Raw genomic sequence first — 22599 nt, forward strand, 5'->3', positions numbered from 1 at the left:
TGGGAATTGACATATTAACTACTGGTAAAATGTGTTTATTTTCAATCTGTTCTAAACATGATACGTGTACAGGTATTTACATGTAACTAAAGGGAAAATCTAGTCGTGGTAGATTTTACATAATTTATTCATTATTTTGAACTGATCAGTTTTAACTGTGCACAAATTGAAGTACATATTATGTAGCCTTTAAGTAACACCTGACTTTATGGGGGAATTGCTAGACACTGAAAATAAACATAGACGATGCAATGAATAAAATATAAACAAACGGCAACGTCTAAAGATCTCTTTTAAATACTTCAATATGTATATATTCAGCTACATTAAGACAGTACAGGTGCATACGGTCAAAAGTATAAAGGAATAGAACAGGTTTGTTAGAATGACCTTTATTAGAATTTGTAGCAAGAAATTTTTCTTACAATGTACGATCCTGTCTGTGCCCTGGTGCTAATTTGGATTGCCAGTTTCCTTGTGTTATCGAATTTTGTCGAATTATATTTAGCTTAAAATTTTAAAAACGAGCCTTTTTAAATACAGTGTTGATAACCGATGTCGGTCATCTGCCGCGGTGGCTAAGTGGGTAAGACACGGGCTCTGTCGGGAGATTACAGGTCTCGCTCCCGGTGTTGGCCGAGAAAGTTCATTGGGAATTTCGACGTGGTTTCCCTTTGTCAGTAGTGCAGGGCGGAGGATCTGACAAGAACAACTGTCTAGTCGATCGGATAGTGCGAAAAAAAACGAGGCCCCGTGTACACATTGGTGCAGGTACAATTTTCCGCATAAAACACCTCACAACGACAGCTGTCTAGTCATCGGATGATGCAGGTAAAAGATCCCGGGCAGTTGGGAAAAATTTTCCTCATGGCACACTGTGTGGCGTATGTCCGTCTTCATTAGCCCAATCGGAGCAGTACAGTAGGATGTTAAACCCCATTTCATTTTATTCAATTTCATCTGCCAACTAATATAAGTTTATCTCCCTTTCAAAATGACATGGGGGTTAACGTTTCAATATAATATTTTTTGGCACTAACATACGTTAATTTTATGTGTTCGGCAATGTGTATCCGGTTGGACCTCGAACTACATGGCACACTGGCTTTGGGAACCTGGCTTAAAAGTTATACTCGGGTCATGGCGGGAGCCGAATCCAGGACATAATGATTAGACAGAAAGGCAGTTTATCACGAATATATTTTTAAAAAATAATTTATAACATGATCCGTTGACGAGAATTGGCTATTTTCGTAAGAGGGACTTTTACCTCTTATTCCGTCTATACTTTTCACAATGTGATCAAAACACAGATCCTATTTCGTTTCGTTTTTATAGCTCAAAATTTCGTTTTAATTGTCTTTACTACACTAGGATCTGGAAAAGTTGTTATATAACCTGTGTTCTGGTTGATCTGAGAGATTAGCCAATGGAACGATCTGTTGCATCGAGTTCTTGGCGGGCGATGAACGAACTGTGGGCACCCTTCTAGAAACATCAACGCTGATTGGTTAATCAAATGTCTGAAGTCATAGGGTCAAAAGCCGCTCGTATGACCCCTGATGTCAAGCCCACTACAACTTGTCAGATCTCCATGTAGTAGAGACCATTGAAAGTATAACAAACGAAACGAAATATAGATCTGTATTTTAATCAGATTGTACTTTTCAGGACAAATTATAAGGTGCAAAATATTAGTTTGACCCAATGTGACTTTTATTTTTATGGGTACTTCTAGTGATTGCGCATAGCATGTTGCGTATCAATATTTTCGAATTTATATTTTGTTTTCCAACATTTCGAAATAAAACGGACGTTGTTTAAAAACAAATAACTGCTTAAATTTGTGTTGAAGTGTTATCTTAAAAATAATATAGAAAGTGTACATAGTAAATCGCAACAAAAACATTAAAATAGGAATATTGTTTACAACTTTAAAAAAAACCTATCGAAAATAGTGTTTTCTTTTTGTAGCACTATGATGCGTGCTGTAATTCAGTAGGCCTAGTTATGTCCCTTGTTAGCAAGTTTTTAAAATTCGTGTGATTTCAAAACTACAAAGGTTGCTAAAGTTATCGATCTTTTCAAATCCAAATGCAGTAATTCCAGTTGTAAATCGCATTGAAGTATGTTTGTCAAATTTGGACGTTTGGTGATAATAGATTGTTAAGATAAAAACTTTGAAGAATCCTGTGGATATTCTAGAAGCAGAAGTTATCACGTGGTCTTTTGAATGTTAAGCGAAATGAAAGTGATGGAACCTAATGTAGGTTGACAATTTCTGATAATACGGTATGTTGAGACTAAAATCTTCATCGGATCTGTTTTTAAAACTGATAACCCATGTTTATAGAAGTGCGATGAAAGGAGCCTGGGGTATCAATGGGAGCCTTTGAGATAACAATAGATGTTATTTTTAAATCCGAACCGTTTAAAACCGATCAAAATTAAGAAGATGTGCAAAAGTAAACGATATCAGTTATGCCCCTTGAATATTTTCCATTTCCAGCCCTTTGCTATCCGCATGTTCAAAAAGCGTGTGCACATGTTGATGGTTCAAAGTAATGGTAACAGTCAATTGTCGATTGCAAAGGTTGAAAAAAAACGTATGCTTCGTGCCTTACAAACTCAGAGTTGATCATTCGCCGTTATAACACTGACTACTAAATGTAAGACAGCGACAATTGACGTAGCTGACCGTTTGCAAATCCATCATAGAATTTGGAATTTTGTCATTAGCTTTCACATGTTGGATTGCTTGTAAAAGTAACGTATATAAAATAATAAACACGTTATGTTAACCATTAAATGTAAACAAGAGCAAACAATTATGATTCTTACCGAGAACAGTGTCGACTTTAAATGGAGATAATTCCGATATGAAATTTCAGATTTAATTATGATGACAACCATAACCGTATAACCATGACACAATTGACGGGGTCCTATGGTGCAACGTGTACTGGAATGACGGAAAGGCATATCTTATAAATGATAATAAATCAATTATATGCATATATGGTATTGTTCTCTAAAGAAATATAAACCTAGTGCTAAATCTCACCAAGGAGTTATGACAATTAGCATCCTATAGAGTAGACAAGAACGTCTAAACTTAATATCAGAATTTGATATATTTTTTTACGTTTTACAGTTCTTTGTGCTGTGTTTTTCCCATGTGGAATAACCATTTTTTTCTTTCTTTAGTTCTATAATATCTTGTAGCACTACCTTGAAGTCCATGGTATTACAAAGACTGGTTGCTGTATCGTATAGACAGACTCGGTTTTAAATATCTAAAACAAAATAATAAAAATACAGTCAGATCTGTAAATATCAAAGAAAGTTTTATTGAAAATGCTTATATATAACAATGTTTTAAATAAAATTGTTGATATCAGAACTAATCATCGAAAATCTGAAGAGAAAAATCGATCTCCGTTTCGTTCCACAGGGGTGAATTCACGAACATTTCTACATTGTAAATTTAAAACAATATTGCAATGTTATTTGGTCTATAAAAAAAGGAAATATACTGTTAAAGGGCTAATCCCGATAATTTTTTTGAGAATAAAACTGTTTAATTTTGTTTTAAAATACCTTAAAATCCTCTACCTAAGGGCCGAGCAACTAACTCAATATTTGTGATAAGTTTTCAAATAACTGAAACCCGTCAGTCTCCATCTGGAAATGGAGACCGGTGTCCCAAGCTGTATTATGCGGTGTCTAGATAAAACCAGACATTTTTTGTATAAAAATAATGTGTATGTGAAATTTACCTTTCATTATCAAGTACAGCATTTGGGCCATTCACTGTATAGACCTCTCAATGAACGGGAATCGATTATCAGGTCTCCCAATGAAAAAATTGACCCGAAATCTAAAAAGGGTTACGTGTCCGGATAAGCAGTTTTGACGGTCACGTCCAAACGACTCAATATTTTGAGCTGAAATTTTGAGATACGGTCAATACACCATTCCTCTATATTTTGGCGTTTAAATTTTATAGATACTCAGAGTTTTATTTTTGAGACTCTGTTCAAATAAGGGATAGTCCCTTTAAGTATCTTTAAGCCCCATTTAGTTTTTATATACATGTACATGTGTTAAATTTAGATAACATGTAAAGTTTAGTAGATACACATGAGATATTGTCAGTTGCTACTTGGCAGCTGTTAATTTCAAACATTTGTTGTTACTCAAACAAAGGAAACGTCTCTACGCATTTAAATAAATCTAAATAGTTATTACGTTTTATTCGTTATAAACCAAATGTTATTTTTGGCACTAACGTTCCATCGACCACATGCCGAAATTAAGTCTTATTTCATCATAGTGCAATGGGAACTGTAACGATTACATTCATTATTCCAGTTTCTGATTGTCATAATATTTGTTTTATTTCAGAAAAAATTTACACAAGCCAACAAAAGAAAATAAAACAAATGCTTATAAGGTTTTATTTGTAATAGACTAAATTTTATTTTTGAAATTAACTTTACAAATTAGAGCGACCACCAGAAGAAACTAAATTTACAAGCGAAGCAGTTACTATATGTTTTTTGTTCAGCCAAAACGCACACGCACCAATAAATTATAATAAGATATAAGTGTTTATATCGTTCGACTTGTAACAGACAAAATGTTATTTTTAAAATTAACACCACAGCGACAGTTTATTTAATCATCGAATTATTTATTATCACCGTTTCATTATTTATCGCAAATATAAGATAATAATGCTTTGGATAAATAGCTAAGCTTCAGACTTGTTTTTGATTGCAGCAAAAAGGAGACAATACATAAATCCGATTATTATCATGCTTGATAAAACAAAATAGACGGGAAGACATCACGTCCTTGATTTCTATCGATATTTGATAGAAAATCGATATTTTGATTTACCTGCCTGATTACAGGTGTCCTTCGATGTAGCGTGTTAAATAGTGTTTTTATTTGAAGAAAACAAGCATTGATCTGTAAGGCCAGCCTTTCAAGTTAAACAAGGACAAAGGGTCAAATATAATGTGATGATTATAGTTTACACAAAATCATAAATGAGACGTTGTTAATTCGCTGAATACTTTATATCAATGTTAACAACCCTATAAGCTTTCCTGTCTTTTACGTTCATTAGTAGAGATGATCTTGAGATCGTTATCTGTATTGACGTTCTAATTGTATTATAATATACATGTTATTGTTTATCCCTCACTAATATTCTTGATTTATTAGCAGACTTAAACCAAAGTCTCGGGGGATATATGGAATGTGACATTTATGACAGATGGACGACTTCCGCCATCAAAATTTCTGTTTACGGTTTAATTTAAATGTTTTTAAGACGTCCAATTTTCGCCTTCCATTTTAAGGTTAGCCGACGAGGTTTGATTGTTATAGCATATAAACTTTCATCATTAGTTCTGCAATAGGTCCAAACACCTCTTGATATTACTTCACCTTTGTCTAAAGCCTATATCTCACAACCCGCTGTTCGTGTTTTGACTCGCACTGGTCGTAGGGTTTGGTAGCTTGCAGACCAGCCGCAAGAAACCGGGTGAACATTTTGTATGTGCAGGACCAAAAGTCTCTGTGGCCAGTCTGCGATCTTCTACGGTGCTGAAAAAACGCAAGTGACGCACGGGTTTATTAAAATTTCCCCCGTAGACTGTCCATAGTAGCACGTACGGCGGGGTGTGAACTAGGCTTTAGTCAGTCAGCCCTGTTGGTATATAAAAGTAAGACTTTGAGCCCATTCCATTTCGTCGGTGGTTGGAGGGGCAAAGCTGGGGCAAAGTTCAAGGTTAAGGGGGCAAAGGCACATGTTTTAACTAGGGGCAGAGGGGGGCTCCTCCAGAAAATTTTGAACAACGGGCTGCCCCTGGCAGTATTTCAGGCACTGATCGTTGAGGTAAAGTGTCAAACGAACGGACTTGCAAACCTCGACGAAGCCCACTCACGAGCGCCAAAGTAGGGAGTCCTTACAGAGGGTGTGGGGGACCTGCCGCCCCCCCCCCCCCTAATCCAAATTTTAAAAAAAAGAATGTCGGAAATGCTGTCTGACAGTATTCAGTCCGGCACCGATCGTCGAGACAAATAGATAAGACCAGATACCTTCCGTCGACTAATCACTAGTTTATCCGACCAGAGAACAAAATGTCAAACGAACGGACTTGCGAACCTCTACGAAGTCCCCTTGTGATTGCCAAAGTAGCAAGTCCTTGTGGGGGGTATTGGGCACCTCCCCAAGAAAATTTTGAAAAATAGACTGTCGGAAATGCTGTCTGACAGTATTCAGGCACCGATTGTAGAGATAAATAGAGCTGATCAGATGCCGTCTCTTGCCTGATCGCTAGTCTATCCGACCAAATACTTTTTTTTTATTTTCTAAAATTATTGGGGGGAGGGGCAAACAGAGGGCAGACCGGATTTAATGAGTGCCCCCCCCCCCCTGGCGCCGCCACTGTTCGTTTCGGAACTTAATTGTTTTTGCTATATACGGTTCATGCTGGTTATTGCTTGCAGTGTCTGTGTACAGTGTGTAGTTTGTGTGTCTTGTCCGCAGGTTTGTTTTATTGTGTTTTGTGTGCGTGTAGTGCGGTCTTCCTGCATCTACTATTTCAGTAAATTAACTTGGTATTGCTGAAAGTACTCAGAATGGAAAGAGACATCAGGTGTTTGAGAAGTTATAATTACGATGTTATAGCCCTAGCACAGTTTTAATGTCTATTTCTAAATTATAAGCCACTAATTTATGAATACCATATATCAAATAATGACAACATTTTGAGTAATTTTATGTGTTTAGGTTGAAGAATGTCTGCGTGTGTCAAGTATTTTTGGAAGGTGTGCCGACATTCTCTGATTACAATGTGGAAATATCACGCAAGGCTTTTATTGTCAGCGAAAGCTGCCGCAAAACATTAATTTTCTGATGTCTAAATGCCGTAATAGGTGATTTATTTGAAAGTTTTTAAATGGATGAATGTTTTGAAATGGATTTTAATGCAAACTGTAAAGAGTTTCATAACCCGGTAACGATGCCATTAAAATATTCAGCAATTTAAATATGCATTATGCAAGAGTTAAATCTGTCTATTGAACGTCTTTCTGTTGATCTCAAATATATATATTATTAGATGACTGCGATTCTTAATGGATTGAAACAAGATAGCAATTTAATTTAAAAATGGATCATGGGGACATTGTTTATTATCATAACGCTGTGTTTATGAAAACTTCCAACATTTATAATAAAGTATACCCTTTCTATTATTCCTTTTAAACTATTATAGCATGAACTGTGAGCTCTTTATCTAAATCTTACATAATACATCTTTAAAGTACGGTTAACTCTGTAATATTTATAAATGGAGCATGATTTCAACACTAAAGGCTTTAGCAGTACCTTTATTTCGAAGTATTTGATATGGGCTAACGATCTAACAGCTGTACACAACACCGATGACAAAATGCTGTCTCACACGGATATGTGTTACTCTGTGGTAGGTCGTGCGTAGGGTGATTCCTTGGTTAGAGACGCAGTTTTAACTCAGATGACGCAAGACTGCAACACTTTAGCGCGTGTCTAGAGGGTGGTCGGGCAAAAATAATTTCTTCTCTCCTACATTCATCGAAATAACGGCGAACAATCAAACGTGCGAAGTATTGTCGTCATTTTTGAACCACTCCACTCTAATTCTATACATGTGTGCACCTGAACGAATAGAATTTTAGTTGTCTTAGAGCTTCTGATTTGATAAATTTCTCGGGAAATCCATCAGGCCTCGCGCAAAGCTTGACATATCAACGCCTCGACTCCCATCGGCTCAAATTCCCGGACACGCCCCTGCAGCCTTGCCGTCAGTTGACAAAATGTTTACCAAAAATCCCCCCCCCCCCCAAACAAACAACGTGTCTTTTGCAACACACCTGCGTTACCTTATTACGTCACCCAACTTCTGACACACGCCTGGTCTCACATAGCGCACATAGACCTGTGCAAATACCTGCGCTAGATGGCGCAAGGGGTGTGGAATGTGTGAAATGGTCGATTTGTGTATGTATGAGGGGGGTTGGATGGCTAAATGGTTAGCACGTGTACGCTGTATCTGTCAGTGAGTCAACAGGCGTGGTTTCGTCTCCCCGGTTGTACGTGACAAGGAGTAGGTTTTCTCCGGGGCCTCCGGTTTCCCCCTACTGCAAAAGACCTCTACACCAAGCGCCTTATTGAAATAAAATTGAACCATATGTTATTCCCGAAATGACCTAGTTTGTGTCGAGTGGACGTTAAACCTCATCTCTCTCTCTCTCTCTGTATGTAGGTCTATAATTTTAAAATGATTGATAAGGAAGGCAGACCTTGTAAGTCGTATCCTCAATTAGCAAACGTGTTAGTGATGTCACCTTATTACGGCACCCAACTACCGACACACGCCTTTCGCGCATAGACCTATGCTAGACTAGATGGCGCAAGAGGTGTGGAATATGTGAAATGTTCGATTTGTTTCTGCAGGCCTATACTTTTAAAATGATTGACAAGGATGGCAGATCCCCTGCTAAGCCGTATCCTCAATTAGCGAACGCGTTAGTGATGTCATCACTATCTTAAAGATGGCGAAATGTTATGTATACTTTTAAAATGATAGACAAGGATGGCAGATCCCCTGCTAAGCCGTATCCTCAATTAGCGAACGCGTTAGTGATGTCATCAATATCTTAAAGATGGCGAAATATTTCGTAAACTAGTCAAATTTGCTGATTTTGTCTGTCGGGATTCACGTTTCAGTTCTGATTCTGCCAGTGATGTCAGAAACAAAACCGACAGTTTAATGTTTGGAAACATATTGCTATACGTTTAAATCTTAATTTTATGTGAGAAAAATTAAGATATTCGGCCAAGCCAATTGGGTTTTCTGTTCTTCGGGTCTTTGATAAATAAATAGCCAGCTGAATTATGTGAAAGATGTGTGTTTAAAATTTCAAAATTAAATACTGTATTAGGAAATAAACGCTTTTAAACAATGCAACCAAGTACTTTTGGATTTTAAAGTTTGCTTTCTCGGCGAAATAAGAAGGGAATCTCTTTACGGGTGTTACCGAAGAACAGATAATCAAATGGATGTAGCCTTATCTGTCTCCTGATTCATCTTTTCAATTTGAAAATCTTATTAACTTGTTGTTTTGTAGGCATTTTTAAATTATAACCTTGGTCGTAGATGTCAATTAAGACGCAATTCGCACCAACCGAAATATTGACACTTTGACATTTTCTTATTGCAATTGGGCAAACTTAATTTATAATATAAAGAATAACATCCTATTGAAAATTACAATCTATATGGGTTATATAATAGATTCGAAACAGTGCAGATTTTTATTCAGAAAACAAGAAAGATTAACAGTCCAATATGAAGAGATATCTAGGGAAACAGAATTCTATTGAGTTGAAGTTTTTCCGAAAGCTACCAATATCTGTATCGAACAGATTTACTCTTTGTGATAAGCACCATTAGAAATATTTGATAAAAACAGAAAGCATTAACCAGCCCTTTGATCGCTTATTTCTCTTCAAGGTGACCTATCTCTTTGCAGTTAAGAAGGAACAGCACATTTAGTACAAAAAAGAGACATTTTCTTATCCTTTATTATCGGACAAAACAAATGCTTTCAAATGTTTGCGTGTAATTTAAATCTCTGCAATAATACGAATCCATTACCTTATGACGTAAAATTTAAGCTGAGATGTCGGAAAACGATTCTTTGGCTCTTTTTAATCTGATCATATTATTCTCGATAAAATATAATGAATTGAATTCCTACTTTCAATGTAGGGGGGAAACCTGTAGAAATAAACCATGAAACTCGGGTTTACGATGTAAAGTGTGTAAAATTTACTTGGATTTTAGTGTTTGTTCTATATTTGTTGTTTGCTTGCATTGAGTAAGATGGGACTGACGAGAACCAATATCAAGCCGGTTGAAGTTTCGTCAAAGGCTCAAATAACCATAGTTCAGAGGGAGAATAGTGCACTAATTGGAAAAATCAGTTGTCTCGTCAAAAGTCTTTTAAAATGAACTAAAACTATATCCGTAAATTATGATCATCTAATTATAAGGTTCCCATTAGTTTCTATTGATTTCATGACAACATGGTTTCCGGTCTCAGAACGCCAACCATCAAAGGAAGAATGACCGTCGACATGGAGAACAAAATGGCAACTAACCTTGGTATTTTGAATTAGTCGAATAGATTATTAAGTCTAAAGAACTCTTCCCAGTCCATAATGTTTATTGGCATTCTGTACATTAGGCTTTAAGACTAAATACACAATAAAAAGTTCGCTTCCTCCAGAAAATCCTAACGTTATAGTCATTCGAAATTTACATTAATCTTATAAATTATATAAATAAATGCAACACTTCATTCTGTTTTATTTACATTCTTTAATAAATATTAATTTGTTATATACGTTTTATAATCCAAAACGAGAGCAGAGTTGGTGTACGAAACACATAATTATTCGTCACCTCTTTATAAAATAAAGTAGTGCTCTTGCATCCATTTTTAAATTAAATTTTCTCTCAGTAAAAACTTTATCCATTTAATTGATTTATATCTTAAGTACATTAGAGACTCAATACAGCAGAATAAATGGAGATATCTAAGGAAATCGACATACGGGTAGCTTTTTTTTATTTTCTTATATTCAATATAAAATAAGGTTAAGATAGTTTCAACGAACATAAATCAATGTCAATTTGTTCTAATGCTTTATACAATCATTTTCCCGTGTATGGGATTCCAATAGAGGGGTTTTAGCTTAATCTCTTCAATCCAATATACTTGCGCTCACGAAATTGGATTCATTTGAAAACACAACCTCGTTGCATAAACCGATAGCTATCATGAACCCAAAAGAATTATACTTTTAAAGTGGTGTCCGTTTATACGTTTAACTTTTGTAAAATACTAAATCGCTTAGGTTCCAAATAAGTATTATTATGTGCCATGCCCCTCTTCCACCATAAGTGCTGTGTCAACACAAACATAGAGTAAAACGTCTATGTGTTGATTATGGTGAACTGTAAAGTTTTCTGGGAGGGATGGTGTCTAGACGTTTTATCTTCTTTCCGTCGCAGTCATAGTACGAACAAAAGATTAAGAGAAATGTATTATTATTTCCAAATTATTTACACTTGGTCATCCCAAATGGAAATTTATAGCATTTTCAGCTATGTAGCTTGTCAAAGTAGTTTTCACACGAGACAGCAATCAAAAACTTATTAATAGAGACTACTTCTCGTAATCTAGGAGTTATTGCCCAACTTTAAGACAGGTTTGTCGCGTTTTACTTCAGACAGGTATTCTTCATTGACTAAAGAACTCTAATTTCAGTGTAGAATATAGTAATCTATCCAATAATTGACTTTAATTACTTCAACAAATACTAATCATCATGGCACCAACTCTAGATTTCTTAGAAACTACTTCAAAATAATTTGCTGGAGTGTTGTAGCCATACGATTGATTACAGATCTCTGTAGCGAGAGTGCCTAAATAACGCATCCTTGCCTGGAGGTGCCAAATCAATTCGGCTGTCATCAAATGATGGCTATATAGAGTTGTATTTGGGAAAGAAGGTTCCTCGATAGCTTTGAACCCTTGTGAACATTCATTGTGACACAGGAACCGCTGAGAAATACGTTGGCATATGCATAGTAACTATGGCATGACCGAGATCTACATAAGAGTACCTGTCGATAAGATTGATAGTCTATTTTTAACGCAATCAGTCTAAGGTTATATCCGATCCCCAGTGGCTTTTTGTCGTATTATTTAGTTTCATCCCTGCATGCAAGGAAATGACTTAAACAGAAATCCATAAATTATGCCTTCGTGTATGTGAAATTAATGTTAAAAATAGTCCTCGGGTGTTCTTTAACCCAAAAATTGTTTCTTCATATTATGAAATAACGGACAGTCGCGGTTGATATTATAAAGAATGCGTTTTCAACTCGACGTTAAAAGTGAATGTTTCTTGATATTATAAAGAATGCGTTTTCAACTCGACGTTAAAAGTGAATGATTTAATGCCGTTTCCCCAAACGCTGATAAAAACAATCATTGTTTACAAGTTACCTAAATTACATGAATTGAAAAGTTTTAGCTCTTATTTGAAGCCTGACATTTTTGGGGATGTGCTTTTTAATTAGTTTCCCAATTTTATTGTTTTACACCCATTCCTTTGTGGAGGGTTCGAGAACGCTTTGTTATGGTGTACCCAACAACATCCATCGACACCACCTCCCAAGCCCTCTGCTAGGAATCACAGATTAGGAATTCTATTAAGATCGAACATCTTCTCTAGACATATTGTCTGATTGTGACATGTTTTTGTGGTTTTTACTTTTAAAATGTCTTGTTTAGCTCTTCTACATTGACTTGGTCTACAAGTATAAACCCTTGCATGGCTTACAGTCAGAATACTATTTTTATTACTGGGATAATCGCAATATTTGTTTTATAGAAACCTGAAAATTTTAAAATCAAAAGTTAAATCGTAATATTTTATATTATTTATTTATTTATTTTATATTATTTATTTATTTTATATTATTTTATATTATTTATTTATTTTATATTATTTATTTATTTATTTTATATTATTTATTTTACATTATTTATTCATTCAAAATACTTTAGTGGGTAACTAAAGTACAACGTGCATTGAAAAACAATTCTACTTGTCTTTATTGCGGTTTTATCTCATAAAATCTTTGGTTATGCCATCCTGTGCGAAAATACTTGAAGTGTGCAAACATTTGGATTTAAATACTTTCCCGATGGCAAAATTTTTGTCACTATCATAAAATACTATTTTGTTCTTATGCGGGGCCCAAGCGAACTAAATATTCAAGATTTTTTTAAAACACCGTCTGACCATAAAGAATTGGTAGCTTGCAAGAAACTTAACAATTGGTCCTTTGGGCAGAGTTCCACGATTTTAAAGCGTATTATAAGCGTACTATGCAATATGCTGTTCAGGCGCTAATGCTAAACTCGTTTAAACATGCTTTCGTTAGGTTTGGTTAATTTTGTCATCTGAACTTTGGGGCAAATAAGTTTAAAACCCTTAGTTCACTACTTATTTTCAAACGCAGAGAGAGGGTAGCCTCCACACGTACTATAGGCGAAACAAGCTAATTGTTCTGATAATACTACTTGGAACCGAAAAGTCTTTCCTGCTCCAAGCGGGCTGAAGCTGGTAATTTGAAACCCTTAAGGTTAAGATGGCCTGATAAGCCAGCTTAGAAAAAAGTTTCATGAAAACTAGCAGTGAACTGAGTTAATTTGCACCGTTTTTGCCCCAGAGTTCAGATGACAAAATTAACCAAGCCTAACGAATGCATTTTTAAACTGAGTTTAGCATAAGCGTCTGAACAGCATACTAAATGTACCAAAAGGTGTTATGTCTATATCTAATATTATATTAGACGTATTATACTGTATTTGAGAAGGATTTCATCTGGATTCATAAAATAAGACAGGGACCATTAGTTATTGGATTCTTATAAGTACATGCTTATCCGGTATTGTGCTAAATGTATGCCATTTTAATAAGGATAGTTTTTGCCATTTCATTGCATCTAGGTATTGATTTTCTTTGATTATTAAAATATTTCACATGTCGTAACACGACATTGAATCTTTTTATCTTCATTATAACACAAAAGGGAACTCTTAGATATGGACGCATTTATTTTTGTATTATATCATCTTTCATATGTTATTACTAGATTTTTTTCTTATTCTTTTTTATTTTGAAAATGCGCTATGTTTAAAAGGAATTTGATACAATTGAATTCGAGGACTAATATATCGAACTGCTATTTAGTATATTAATCACGTTAATGGATCTTGTGTAAATAATGAAAGAAGTTTTCGAGGCGAAATGAAATGAGCAATGACAGTAAAGGGTAATCTGTTCACCTATTAGATGAAATCGGGTTTAATTTGGGGTTTTTTTTGGTTTTTTCATAGCCGTTTTTTTGTTTCTATCCCATATCGAAATTTTCACGACTTTACTTAAGAAATAAAGAAGTTACCATAGTGTTATGGGGTCTGAGAAAACAGCCATTTTTAGTTTTTGAAAATAATGCATGCTTCGTTAATCATTTAATTGAATGTAAACGTTTGCGGTACATTTCTAAAAACTATTACAGAATTTATGATGCCATTTCCCATCGATCCATTGTCAAAGACGTTCTGTGTGCACATCGAAAAATCATTGATCTGTATTATTTGCATTTAACTGTTGCACATAGTTCACCACGTGTACATACGTAAATTATCGTTACATTCCACTTGAAGAAATATATTCTATCTAGTTAATGTTCAAAGAATCTGACAGACAAAGAACTAAGTAAGTTACGATTTGTTGTTTATTTCAGTATTTGCGCAAAATGTTGGCCTCATCCGTTGATTTGCCCAATCCCAATATACAAGTCCGTTTGTTTGAAAGGGATCATTCGTACAGATCGGATACTCCATAAAAGGGGTTAGAAGCCGGGTGATTTAACGCGTGCGATAATTTTATCTAATGGTTTGGATTGTTCATACTTAGTTTTATTTTATTTTAATTCAACTTGTCAGTGGTTTAGGACAAAGGGCGTGGCAAGGAATCGCGTCTAATCTTTCGGGTTCTATTAAGAAAAACCTGATGCCAAAAAGAACCCTTGACAGTTGGAATGCGAAATAAGAGTAGGCCGTAGAGCTGCTATCTGATTAAAATTTCCCTCATAGGACACTGAATGACGTATATCCGTCTTCATTAGAACTGTAGGACGTTAAACCCCATTTCATTTCATTTGTTGGGGACTCATAAATAATATATGTTTAAATAGATGTTTTGAACAGTGGAGCTTTATGTTATAAAAAGGTTAAAAATGTGACTGGTTTTTGAGTTTTTCAAGACTCCTCTTCTAATAATAGATGACTAATTTGTAGACATATTTCTACTTAGCTGTCAAAATCATCCTCGTTAATTATTGAAGCATCGTCTTAAATTTCTGAAGTTCTCTCTATCAATTAGCTCGCTAATCATTACCAAGGGTCTGTTATATCAGTCCCGGTGATACGTTTTCTGAAAACCTCATCTATTACTGCCAGTGAACAATATGAAGAATCTTTTTGCTATTCGTCATAAATAAAGTCAGTGTTTTTATCTATATGATAAAACGGATTGTTAGATATATTTCTCCAATTCCCCGATTATTACAAAACTTCACGCCACAAAGATTTCAATTTGCTTGTATTAGATAAAACCTGGTTATTTATCTTTGCTGATAGAAAGCTCAAGTGTTGTTTAACGCAATTTGAATACTTCAGACATGGCTGTAAGCATGTGAAAAACTCACTATAATAACACAGTAGTATGAGTTTATCATATGTTTAAGAGTAAAATTACAGGTATATTTTAGTTTAGCTTCCAGTCAGACTGTTATTTTTGCCGGTAAGTCAATACCTTATCTAAAACCTTGGGTCAGACGCGTGCCGGATATCTCGGGTTTTAGCTACATTACATTAAGGTTTGATCTATTCCAAGCAGAAATTATACCAATTATATAGTAATTTATTTGTGCTAAATAGTCGCTTTAATATACATTTCTTATACATTTTCTACACACGTGCAGACGCTCACAAATACCAGGCCAACTTCAGCGATGGTAAAACTTCTATTAAAGATAGATTATGCAAGATGTAGATAAAGAGCTATACGTTCTTGTTTCAATAGTTAAAAAAAATAGATAATGCAAAATGCATATATTGAAAATTTAATTCAAATTACTTTATTCTGAGCCAAGTTATCACTGTTTATAGTTTTGACAAGATGAGCGCATTGATTGTTTATTATCGTAACCACGGTACTGGTATATTCGAGACTTAGTCCCGCTTCTCAATAAATGGCCGAACCGTTCTAATCTAGTTAAAATCTCGAGCATCCTATGGCATCGATGATTGATTATGGTCTTGAGAAGTTAATTCATGCCTAATTAATAATTTATATAACATATAAGGCCTAAAGAAAGACCTACACTAGGCAAATTAGCTCTTGAATAATGTATCAATGTATCTTTAATGGCTTCGGTGAATTTCTTGTTAAGTTGGATTTGGATCTCACCTTTAACTTTAAAAAAAATATTTAATAGTATGTCGTCTTTATACCATGACTACGTTGTGATATGGTTATACCGTTATCGTATTTATGCTATAATCACGATGTGCTATGGTCACGCTGTTATCGTGTTTAAACTATGAACACGTTGTATAGTTATACCGTTATCATCTTTATACTATTCCATATTGTGATATGGTTAACCGTTATCGTCTCTAAGCTATAATCACGCTGTGATATGGTTATAGTCTTTAAACTATGGTCGCTCGCTCGTTCGTTCGTTCGTTCGTTGGGGTTTTACGCCCGCTTAGACCTAGGGTGATACCGCAGACAAGATTTTAAACTACAATCACGTGTTAATGTTATATACTGTTATCGGTTTTAAACTTACTATGACCACGCTCTAATATGGCTATTTGGTTATCGTCTATAAAATATGATCGAATGATATATATATATATATATATATATATATATATATATATATACCGTTATCGTCTTTGAATTTCAATACCATCAAAGGACTATCTTAACAAGTTATAACGTTATTAACAAACAGAGGCCTAATGTCAATTAAGTTACAATACAATAATATTGTCACTGTCCATAATAATACGCTAGGATGTGTAATATGTACATAAGCTAATAACGATATTTACATATGTGTCATTTTATATTATCTACCAGAAACGTAAAATAAAATAAACAACATCCCAGCGATAATTCAAATAAAACGATTATATAATTTGTTGAAAATAAATATTTACCGTAACACTTGGTTTGACATGCATGTCAATAACATTTATGACTCGTGGCTTTAGGTTTACCCCAACATCTTTCATATATTGATAGAGTGAAAAGCTAATATTGACCCAAACTGTGTTGCTGGGTTCTTAGTAACTTACATGTTCGCCATGATCTGCAATAGCTTCACAATTATCTTCCATATTACAATTACATTACCGTGTCTATTTGACGTTCTATTATAACCACAGGCGATGTTTCCACCGTAGTTATCATGAATTGGTATTAAGGTTGGGTTGTACTACGTGTAGTGAAGAAAGTATTGGTTATAATCAAATCACAATCATAACAAAAATGTGTATAATAACATTCATGTCATGATCGGCGACTATCAGTCTGTCGGATATTCGTAGAGAAAGCAGTTAAAAGAGAACTTTTTTAAACAATGACTTGCAATGGCAACGATTGCATGTCAAGGGTTCAAAATCAAGCTAGAGCATACTGTACGGTCATTTCCATAGTGCGACATAGGTACAGTCCTAATCGTGGTATGCTAAAATGAGACCTTTATATATACGGAACGAAAATAAAACGAAACGAAGCATTGGTAATGTACCTAATATATACAGCTGCTGGTATACAAGAGGCTTCAAATATTGATGTATATGTTTATTTAAACACTTTGGCCATAGTCCTGTCTGGTTGTCAGAGATGGCTTGGTAAACATGTTCAAGTTTGGTTTCTTCTCAAATCCAAATCAAAACTATCGTTTTAATCTGCGATAAGTAGTAGATCGTGTTATGGCAGGCATAATCCCACTTTCAAGCGTTCAAATGGCTATAGTATTTTGGTACGCTTTCATTAAAGATAAATCAAAGAAGGAAACACGCAAACAACACTTTAAAGGGGGGGGGGGTATGAAAAATGACAAAAAGGTGTTGGTATGAATATTCTAAAATAACAGATGCATCCGTTGTGTCCTGTCTAACAAAAAACCTTTGAATTCGTATCATACTATAAAGCAAACTCTCTCAAAATATAATTAACATTCTGTGAATATTGACATTTAGTTTATTAGTTAAGAGGTCGTGATGGACCAGGTTTATCTGGGTAACAGTCTGTTAAAAGAGGATGAAAGAGAAAACAATGAAGCAGCCACGCATCCCGAACACATACGTCAAAATAATATTTTGAAAAAGAATCGTGAAAATACAAAATCCCAAACGTTTCTCTAATAAACAGACGTACTGTAATTAGTTGCCACACAAATCGACGCTATGTGAACCATTAATTCTATGCGGGTTATCTCACAACTGCTCACGAACAATTGCATCTGTATACCAAGGGAATGCTGGTGTTAATTGAGGACGATCTTATTAGGGTTTACTGCGTTTACCTATTGTTATAACTCGTTTATCTCTGCTGTTATGACCATTACATAATTTGCAACAATACTCTGCAATCATGGTTTTTTTTAAAGTACATTTATTTCTTTCATCGTGTGTTTCACAATTCCCAAATCCGATATCCGGGGATATCTCGATTTCTTTCATTTCATTAAATTGATGAATTATTTTAACATGCCAGAAGTTTTTTTTAACCCTTGGAGCTTGATAATAGTTTTACAAATAATCAAAAGAATCTTGTGCAAATATTTTACAGGGTTTCGTTTTAAGCTGGCAGCAAAACAACGACTTGTGAATATTGTATGATTTAAAGCCATATGTTGTAGTTATTATGAGATTTGTAAACAGCCTAAAGTATCTCTTAAATACACAAAAAGTTTCTTTTAACTCCTATTACATAACACGCACGAGTCCATCTTTCAACAATATGTTACTTTCTAGCCAATTTCCATCAAAAACCTCGTTGATACATGCCAACATTTGGTGATGAGGCGTTTCATCATTCGGTTGTAGCGCAGCTTAGTTCTTGCACTGATACATACCATCTTGTTATTTTAACGTTTGTTCCAAAATTACCGTATGATTTTTCCGTGTTTCTTTAATCTACTGTTTTTCTGGGTTTTAATGAGCACATTGTGTAATCTACCACACACCAATTTATTTGTCATTGTTTATGGATGTACTTTTAAAAGTATGGGCGCATTGATTGTTTATTATCGTAACAACGGCACTAGTATATTCGAGACTTATTCCCGCTTCTCAATAAATGGCCGAACCGTTCTAATCTAGTTAACATCTCGAGCATCCTATGGCATCGAGGATTGATTATTGAGTATGAAATAGATTGGAAAATAGTCTAATGAATGGTATACCCATATGGTTGGATTTTTCGTAAAATTATATTAGGCTTGAATGCACCTTTTCAATTTACAGTCTGTCGGTTTGCATTTTTGTAAGACTTGGTCATCCTTGGTTACCTTTTAAAGATCGGCGCATAGTAAACACTAAAGATTCATTATGGGAGAGTCAAAAATGCCTATCACAAGTTTGTTTTCAGGCTTCAAATGTCATATAAATTAATATCTTTTGCATTTATTCACACGACAAGTTCATAATCAACTCTCTAGAACATCAAATGACTTAGATATTGAGTGGATTAGGCCACCACCCGCGCCATATAATCGGTTAACGTCAATATGAACCTACCCCAACAAAGTACTTTTACTATCGTGACTTCGTTTATTTCGCCTCACTTGTCAACACTTTGGATTATTCATTTTCCATCATCTATTTTTTACAAGAACGGTCACTTATTTATCTAAATGCATCTTTAAAGTAAAGATGCGCCATTGGCATTTGTCGCTAAAATATCAAATTTCTCATGGCTTAATTCATGCTAATAAGTACTCAGATTGGTTATTTAACATATAATCAGGACCACAAAATCACATTACCAACGCTACGTAATGTCCCGGCTTGGATTCAATGGGATTTAAAACAGGCCTAGCATTTAATTTTTGTGTGCATCTGGACTTCAAAACTGGACGATTATGTATGGCTAGAAACGTTACATTTACTTTGTTTGTTACCGTCAAAAAAAGACACCGAAATAAATATAATAAGGAAATTTGAATCCGAATCGCGACGTCACAGCTGTTCATTTTGTTATTTGAAGTGTCATCATGTGGGTTGATCCAGAAATAATATTTAGATCCTGCCTAGTGCATTGCCATCGTCTGTAAGTTAGACTTATTTTAGAAGCCGATGCTATTATTATTATTTTTTTGCAACTTGGGCTCTTCCTAGTCGAAGCGTCATCAGTTTTGTTAAGAAATAGGAAGTAGAGCCTTCTCAACACATGGTCATGGTTACAACTGCGTCTTCGATGTCGAAGTGTTATCGGGTTGGTCTAAAAAGAGAAAGCCGATTCTGCCCAGTGCATGACCATTGTTACAAATGGGTATGTAAATGCATAGACGGTATAAAATATACTGGCCATCATGGTGTTTGGGACTTGTATTTCAAAAGCCGATGTTATGGGTAGACGATGACCTTGGAGTTATAGTTCACTAGCACTTACATACAGGACTAGCTGAAGATTTTGTTGTAATTACACGTACAGGGAAATTCTGATTTTTATGTGTGGATAATGGAGAAATTGTGTATCTATTGTTATTGTTATTTAATGGGTATAACGTAGTCCTAGATATTCCCAAACAGGAAACACGTCTTGCATAATTGCTAATTAGCGACAATCTGAGTATATGTGGCATGAATTAGTCCCAACTGTAAGTAATTAAATCGATAAAAAATAACAATATGTTTACACAATGTGCTGCTCTACTGTGATCACAAACTATAATTAAGCTTAAAAGCAGTTGCTGTTTTTATTCGCCTATAATTATAGATCTGCAGAAATATCAATACCAAAAAAGATGAAACATTAAATATAACATATTTTGTAAATCAAACAAGGATGATTTTCTTAATGACAGAATGTGTCCATTGTGCGAGAGGATGGAAATGGTCTGGAAATGTCGATAAATGACAGGAAAACATATTGGTAAAAAGAAAGGGAGATGCTGTTCCTAACCACGGTAGTCGTGATTAGAGTTAGTACCCTTTTGTATTGGGGCACTCTGTATAACACAAGCAAGGGATAAGTTAAAGAATTGGGGGAGAGGTTAAGTCTCCACATAAGTACTGATCTGGGATGATTGTAATTTAGATCGTGATATTTCCTAGTTTTATAAAAAAAAAAATTACGTAACTATGAATTAAATTTATATACAAAGTTCGCCTGTGGTACTGGTCGCTGTTTTGGGTGTTGGTGGCGCTGAGGGACTTCCTTCGGTGGCGCTTGTGGTCTTCTGGTATTTTTGTTACGATCATTATATGCAAAGCTTCAAAAGTATGTTTACTGGGTAATCGTAATTCATGAATACCGTATCTACGAGATACTGATTAACTTCTTCCAAGAAGTATATAAACGAGGTTATCGTAATTTCTTAATACAGTGATTAAGAGAAAAACCCAACAAAGCACCACGTCGTTTATTCAAACCAATAACTTTTTACCGACCAAAACTATTGCACAAAGATAACCGAAGCATTTTTGTCAAAATAATGACACTTCCCGTACGTTAAAACTTAGACGAAATGTCAAGTATGTTGTAAAATTAGACTTAACCTATTCCACAAGCTAAAAACAATAAATACATGTACAATCGATAGCTAAATAACCAGTTTTCTCTCAGCGTAATAATCCGCGCTTTAAACATTACTAAATTAACATGAAGTATAGAAAGACGTGACTGAGTTGGCGAAGATTGAGATCTTTAACCCACTTGAAGGTGTTGAAATTGTCATCACTATCACTAAAACACCTCGTTGAGTTGAGATGGGATACTGAGTGGTTAGTATTGAAAGAATGAATGACTGGCAATAATCTGTTTTAAAAGTTGTGTATTCTTCTTATTGGAATTTGACTGTTTTCAAGAAAAAGTTAAAACTCAATCTAGCAGATTAAGAAAGATTGAATAATGGTATTTCGGATTATTCTCGAAGTTCAATTACCCAAAGATTATGGGATGAATAGAATTAAACTGTGTTTAAACGGGGTTCAGCGGGATTTGCAAACTATTCACATGCTTGTTTGTCTTTGTTGAAACGGAATCATTATTAGACTATGTATTTAGATACAGGGTTGGAGTGGGTTTTTTTTTTTAATGTTCTATTTTATTTAAATTAACCTTTTTCTGACGTTTTGGATGCCATTTTTGGAAATATCTTTTTCGGGAGTTTTGGATGCCGTTTTTCAAAATATACATGAAGAATTATTTCTATGCTCTCAGATTTTATATGGCGTTTATTTCGTAGTATTATTTTTTTATATAGAAATTGTAAAGTTGGTTAAAATACCATAGAAACCACCCGGTAATATATAAGGCATGAAAGTGACACGACAACCATGTTATCAACGTGGAGTGGTTTTCAGGCATATACAAGTGTTCTGAACTTTATTTGACAATATTAGGTTTTGTGGACATAGTATGTGTTAGTTATTGATTGCAAGATATCTAGTGTACTTCCACAATCCATGTGTTACCTTGTCTTTGATCGACCACTGCTACACTGTTGCTTATGATATACACCATCTGGATAATTTAAGATAATAATGGGATGTCATATAGAGCCAATAATAATATGGTTATCTTGTAAGGGTGGCTTATGTGAGAAAACTCCAATTACTGATAGAGGGTTATTTTCTATC

At 34.8% G+C, this 22599-nt stretch overlaps 1 protein-coding gene across 5 annotated transcripts in view; it reads left to right on the forward strand.

The window, feature by feature from the left end:
• Positions 1–22599, forward strand: part of LOC126828173 (cholecystokinin receptor type A) — a 71647-nt gene that overhangs the window by 46402 nt on the left and 2646 nt on the right. The window contains exon 1 of one of the 5 annotated variants that reach the window (XM_050557784.2): positions 21633–21741. The exons of 3 other annotated variants lie outside the window; for them this stretch is intronic. Coding sequence is in view for 1 of the 2 variants with exons in the window: in XM_050557783.2 (XP_050413740.1) it covers positions 21869–21871 (3 nt within the window). In the remaining variant the exon portion in view is untranslated. Of the gene's footprint in view, positions 1–21632; positions 21742–21795; positions 21872–22599 lie in introns of those variants that run through there. One more of the 5 variants, XM_050557783.2, reaches the window with a different exon arrangement.

This window comes from Patella vulgata, chromosome 7, assembly GCF_932274485.2.
Source record: "Patella vulgata chromosome 7, xgPatVulg1.2, whole genome shotgun sequence".
Taxonomy (NCBI): Eukaryota; Metazoa; Mollusca; class Gastropoda; family Patellidae; genus Patella; species Patella vulgata.